General features: G+C 53.0%; 2 protein-coding genes across 3 annotated transcripts in view; one reads left to right on the forward strand and one right to left on the reverse strand.

Annotated features, from left to right (window-relative positions):
* LOC109279528 (tetraspanin-18-like) overlaps positions 1–809 on the forward strand; it is a 2,276-nt gene extending 1,467 nt beyond the window's left edge. The window contains exons 5-6 of the mRNA XM_019472723.1: positions 119–202; positions 727–809. Coding sequence (XP_019328268.1) covers positions 119–202; positions 727–774 — 132 coding nt within the window. The 3' untranslated portion in view covers positions 775–809. The remainder of the gene's footprint in view (positions 1–118; positions 203–726) is intronic.
* An 891-nt stretch (positions 810–1,700) lies between these two features.
* UBE2T (ubiquitin conjugating enzyme E2 T) lies at positions 1,701–5,514 on the reverse strand. 2 transcript variants are annotated; one of them, XM_019472732.1, is made up of 7 exons: positions 5,438–5,514; positions 5,220–5,340; positions 4,791–4,860; positions 4,154–4,259; positions 3,553–3,651; positions 3,029–3,112; positions 1,701–1,978 (listed from the first exon to the last, which is right to left on the reverse strand). In XM_019472732.1, the coding sequence occupies exons 2-7, from the start codon at positions 5,326–5,328 to the stop codon at positions 1,853–1,855; spliced, it is 594 nt and encodes a 197-aa protein (XP_019328277.1). In that variant the 5' UTR covers positions 5,329–5,340; positions 5,438–5,514; the 3' UTR covers positions 1,701–1,852. The 2 variants fall into 2 exon arrangements, with proteins under 2 accessions (XP_019328277.1, XP_009280120.1); XM_009281845.2 differs by having other exon boundaries at positions 5,220–5,464.
* Positions 5,515–6,064: the final 550 nt, after the last annotated feature.

Below are 6,064 nucleotides of genomic sequence, written 5' to 3' on the forward strand. Positions count from 1 at the left end.
TGTCCCCAGCCAGCACTTCCCAGGCTCCTGTCCTGTCCCCAGCCTCCCCAGCACTTCCCAGGCTCCTGGCAGCGGGGCAGCAGCACCCTCTACCCCTGACTCCCTCCCTCCCCCCCAGGGCTGCTTCTCCACCTTCGGCAGGACCTTGCAGAATTACATCTCTGTCCCTGGGATGTGCAGCTTGGCCGTGCTGGGCATCGAGGTACCGAGCGGGGCCGGAGGGGAGAGGGCAGGCAGCGGGTCACCTCGCGCAGGCTCTCTTTTTGCCGGGAGGGTGGTCTGTGGGTGAAGGGACCACAAACAGGCTCAGGGTGGGTGGGCCCACCCAAGCCTCTAGCTGTCACGATCACACCCAGCAAGCGGGCGCACGCGCAGCGGCTCCGTCTCGGGGTGTAAAGCCAACCTCCCGCTGCGGATGAGTCGGGTTAAAGGGCCGGGGAGGGAGGAGGTTTCTTTTGCTCCCGCAGGCCCTGGCGGGGAGGTGTGCCAGGCTCCCCGCAGACCTCGGGAAGGTCAGAAGCGCCTCCTCCACCGCGGCGTCCCCTGCGCAGCACCAGGACAGCTGGCGCGCGGCCCCTCGAGGGGGCACAGCCATCGCCCGATGCCTGGTTAGACCAGGAGCGGAGGACAGCCGCCCTTCAGCCTTCGGGCTCTCGGATTTCAGCAAGCAGCTGCAGCAAGGTGCGAGCGTGGCCCTGCAGCTCCCCCCCCCTCCTGTCATTTCAGATCTTCGCCATGTTCTTTGCCTTTTGCCTTTATTACAACTTCGACTGAGCAGGATGAAGCGCGGCAGAGACAAGCCGAGGGCTTTGGAAACAGCAGCAGGCAAGGGCGCTCCACTTCCTCGCCTATCAGAGCGCAGCTCTCTAGTTCAGCGCTCTGATTACTTCCCCGAGTCCTGTCTCTGCTCCAGCAGGCACGTAAGGACGGGCCCGGCTCGCTTCTCTTGGAGCGGGGACAGGACACAGGTTAAATTCCTTACGGGCAAACACGCAGAGCAGGAGTCTGGGCATCAAACGTGCTCCCACTGCGACCTGCCATGGGTCTTCGCAAGACGAAACAGCTCTGGTGACGGGGAGCCCTGCCCCCCGCCCACCTTCTGACCTGTTGCGCCACCAAAACCTGTCCTCCTTCCTCCCAATCCTCTCCGCCTTCTTGCCCCGCACGTGGCCTCCCTGACGCCCCGCTCTCTTCCGCGGCCGTCCCGCTCCCAGACCTCCGGGCACCCTCTAGGCTTTTCTTCATCCCTCTCAGCTGGTGCTTGTCACTGGCCACCTCCCGGAGACGCAACGGAGTCGAGACACAGCCCGGGTCGCGTTACGTGGTCCAAGGTGCAACTGGACTCTGTCAGGCTGCTCTGGAGAGCAGGAGTTTTAAGTCTTAGGAGTCTTTAAGTTTTAGTGACCGACTTGCCCTTTAGTAGCCTTGACGTTACAAGGAAGATGAAGCCTTTACTAGAGAAGGATTTCCACAAACTAGTCCTAACGCGGCTGTTGCTCAGCTTCCGCTCTCAGTTTGTTCTGAGGCAGGATCAGCAAAAGAGAAACCGAAATACGTGGTGCCCTTCCCCTTTCTCTGAGAGAAAGCTGGAAAGCGGAAGCTGAACCGGTACTTCCAGTTTTCCTTTTCTTGGGAGTATTCCAAAACCTCCACACAACGAAACAGAAAAATATAAATGAATTAAAGCTTTAGATTTTATTTACATAATGGAACTTCTCACAACAAAACCTTAGGAAATAGAAAAACCAAGCCTGCTACAGCTACATGCTGGTTAAAATATTTAGGCACACCTGTGTAAAGAGAAGAGGACGGTGAAAGCAAAGGCGACGGCCACAACCAGAACAAGAACCACCTAGGAATCCAGGCGAGATTTCTTCTCCTTCTTGCTGATGTTACTCCCTTTCCTTTTCTGCGCGGTGGATTCATCGCTGCTACTCGTTTCCCTTTGGTTTATTTTCTCTTCCAAAGGCTTGGAAGCCTGCGATAAACACAAGAAATAAAAGTAACCGCTGTGACTAGCTTAGTTTGACAGCCCTCAGCACTGCCGCGCGCTCCCGGCTCTGCGTGCGTACACCTCCGAACACCCCGCGCTCCACGAAGATCAGAACCGACCGCGCTTCCAGCTTTTATGCAGCGACCCTTAATTATCCCGCTCCCGCTGCTGGAAATTTTAGGAAGGGGGAGATGACAGGAGAGCAGGATGATGGTTGAGCCTTGAAGCGCCACATAGACGTATAAGCCAGGTCTCTCTGGGACTAAGCGTGTCGGGGTGAAGATCTCTTCACCCCCAGCCCTTTTAACAACCCAGACGATGAACTTGCAAATGTGTCCGGAGCTGGAGTAGCGAGCGCCACCCGTGGGGCTTCCAGGTAGAAGACATCCCCCTCTCGGGAAGCGTGTTGTCCAAGTCAGGTGCAGGGAGGGAGAGCAGCCAGGTAAGGGGGAAGGTCCGAACAGAACTGATTTTTGGGAACAGGTTTTGATCTGCTCAAGTGCAATTTATTTTTTATATTTTTTTATCTCCTCTGTGAGATAAGTCAGGGTGCAGAACAGAGGCAGAAAAGAGGAAGGGTGATGGCAGGAAGGCTGCACTCGCCAGGGATTAGGGAGACCAGTCCATGAACGGATGAATGGGGGGAGAACAGGCGTAGCTGAGTGTAAGGCACAACCACAGCAGAACACGGAGTCTGGTAGCGACGGGGCAGGGGGGGAAGCGACGGGGCAGGGGGATCCACGGGGAGGGGTTTTATCAGGCTTCAGTCTTACTCGTCCTTCATTCTTCTTGAAGAGCACTGCAATTATTTGCGAATGAACACATTTATTTGGAAGCAGTGAATCTAACGGTCTTAAAAAAAAAAAGTATAATGAAATGAAATACACATCCAAAACACAGAACAGAAGGGGAGGAAAGAAAGAACGCTGCCAAAGACAGCCGCACAAAGTAATCAGGAACGGCAAATTGAGACAAGACAGACTGTTCCCAAAGAGGGAGCTACACTCAGCTGAGGAAGCAGAGCGTGTTCCTTACCCTCTTCTGCTGGCTTGCGTATTTCTCAGTCCACTCTTTGGCATTCAGCAAGAACAGTTGCCTGTTGTACTTGTACTCTGAGGACTAGATGTAATGAGCAAGACAAAGACAGAGATTTGATTTCATACAAACACCACACCGAGAAGCTGGGACTAAGGTCTGGCTTTAGGACTCCTAGAACCGGACCAAAACCGCGACAAGCACGCAGCATGAAGCCTAAAATTCATTTCGCTTGCTTAAGTTTGCCTGGAGAAGGCACGCTGCCGTTTGCACTGGCAGGCCTGAAGACAAGACCTTCACCATCTCTTTTCCACTGCTGGCATAAACCCTGTACCGCTCGCCCCGCCTGCTTCAGGGCAACGCAGTCATGCCCCCAGGCCTGATCCAGATCAAGCTACGCTGCTACGTAATGTGCTAGCGTGTTAATCCAGAGCGAGTGAAGTGGAAGCACAGCCTAAGTCTAACACACCGTTCCCTCCCAGTCTGTGCCCACGGCCACAAGAGAGGAAGAGGAGCTCACGTACTATGTCTGCCATGAGAGGGTCATCAGGGTTGGGCTCCGCCATCAGCAGCTGGATGGAGGTCAGCAGCGTGGAGATGTTCAAGGAAGGTCTCCACGCACCCTTCAAGGAAACGGGGCGAGAGCAGCAGTTAAGCAGAAAGAAACCTGCCCACGGGCTGCCTGGAGAAACCCCAGGACTTACAGCATTTAAACCCAACCCGCCCGCAAGCTGCCTCAGGACTTAGAGCACTTAAACCCCCACGGAAAACACCAGATCCGTTCTCAACACACAGGCTGTGGCCTCCCCGAGGAAGCCTGACCCACAACCACAGGCTGTGTCCTGCGCCTCTCTGCTGGGTCGGTATTGGGGTAGCCCATTTTCCCAGGGCCACCTAATGCCTTTTGACTCCAATCCTTAAAACCTTGGAAACTTATATGGAACAAAGAAGGTCATGTTCTAGTCTTTAAACAAAGGAGATGCCGCTCAAAAACTTTACTCCCGTGCTCCTGTGTAAATAAGACAGTAGCAAACAGACATTCAATAAGGCTTTTACAAGAAAAAGATAAGGAGTTCATTATCCTCTTCAGGCTCACTTACCCGTGCCCAAGTAGTGCTGTCTTACCTTTGGTGGTAATTTAAGAACATCCAGGCAAATCCTTCCAGCAGAGTCAATGTTAGGATGATAGATAGGGGTCAGAAAGCGAATCTTCGGGGGCTCAAACGGGTACCTTTGAGGGATAAGTGTTAAGAAACAAAAAATTACTTTCATATTTGTACGCCAGTTGCTTCATCACCCAAGCAATGCCATTATTTCCTTCTCCCAGCCGTTTACTGACATCCTTCCCCACAAATTTTTGGAGGAGGCAGCGCTCTGCCTTCGATGCTTTCAGCTGTGTCCGACTAGCACTCTCCTGGGTAGCTTTCCACAACGAAGCAAACGTGATGGGAAACTTTCTACTCAAGAAAGAGCTCCTTTCCAGAAAGCTTTAAGACAATATGATAAGGTAGAGATCTTGTCATAGTGCTTTTAGGTCGTTAATCGCACATCTTAGGGTGTCCAGTGTGAAATAACTGTATCAGCCAATGGAAATAATAATTACATTCCATAAACGAAGGAATGTAATCAACCGCATTCTTTGTTGGGAGGCTAAAGGAAAGACCAAAATGGTAGCACTTATATCAAACACCTTCCGTCAGTTAACTTGTAATTGAAGGAAGCACTACACCAGCTACTGAACTAGATGTCGTTGCTCACTTACCTTTCAGGAACAACTATTTCCAGGTTGAATATTCCTTTCTCATATGGTGTGTCAGCAGCTCCTAAAATTTCTTTAAAAGCAAGATTAAAACACAAGCATTACATTCAAAAATCACTCGAGTTTGTCCAACAGTCTCCACGTACCCCCCCCAGTGACAGAACTCGTAACACTGCTCAGATCCAGGAATAAAATAAAAAAAAAGGTCCATCTGATCTGAGACCAGTTCCACCCCGCAGCAATCAAAACTGTAGGCAGACCGACCGAGCCACAGGCCAAGCTGTATTTAAAGGGAAACAAAAACAACCCCCCCTAAGCGTTTTCCCAAATTCCATGCGGCTTATAAAGGACACGCCACCCGGCGAATCCAGATCTAGCAGCGAGCTAATACATCCCTTACTTATAGAAGAGTCCCACCAGGGAAGTACGTACGTGCTCGTAGGTCATCTAGCCCGTGTTCATTTTGCCAGCAGGTGATGCCTGGAGGTGGCTCTGTGGTCAAGAGGGAGAGCTCCCTCTTCAGTCGCGATGCTCTTTGCATTGTGCTGAAACTCTAAGAGACTGGGTTTTATTGCCGGCAAAATTAGCTTTTCAAAAATAGCGCTTAACATTGAGACCTTTTTTTTTTTTTTTGGCCAAGAAGAATTAACCTGGGTTTCAAGTTGTTATCCTGATGTGATAACCAGAGTCTCAGGAGCCTGTTCCTGGAGCTGCTCTCGCACCCAGCTGGAGGAGGAGAACCAGATCCCCGCCCTTTATAATCAGTCCTACTCCTCAGTCCCCAGCCGAGTCTCATAAACCCTCCCAGCCCACGCCCGGGCTCCACACCCCTAACGGGGCTGTAACACCTGCCCTGGGATGGCATTCGTCCCTTTGGGGTGAAATACTGTCCCTTCACGGACAGGGATACCCATTGCCCTGCTGGGGCCATCTACCCCCAGAGGTGCCTTAGACTGGGATACCCACCAACGCCCCCTTCCTCCGACACCCCCCAGCAGTCAGGGACCCTCTTCCCACCCCAGAGGCACCGCGCTCTCTTTGGAAAACCGAAAGCTGCCTCAGGGATGGGATACTCCCTACTGCAGGAATGCCCATGACACCCCCCAAGGCAGGGACCTCCTCCCCCCGCGCTGCTCTGCCCTGCGCATCTCCACGGACAGGGAACCCCTTCCTGAGCTTACAACCCCACCTCCCACGGACAGGGACACCCCCTGGCCTCCCCCGAGGGGGGACAGCCGGGACCTGGCTCACGTAACCCACCCCAGACCTACCCGCTC

This window comes from Aptenodytes forsteri, unplaced genomic scaffold (genome assembly GCF_000699145.1).
Source record: "Aptenodytes forsteri isolate BGI_AS27 unplaced genomic scaffold, ASM69914v1 Scaffold213, whole genome shotgun sequence".
NCBI classification, from domain to species: domain Eukaryota; kingdom Metazoa; phylum Chordata; class Aves; order Sphenisciformes; family Spheniscidae; genus Aptenodytes; species Aptenodytes forsteri.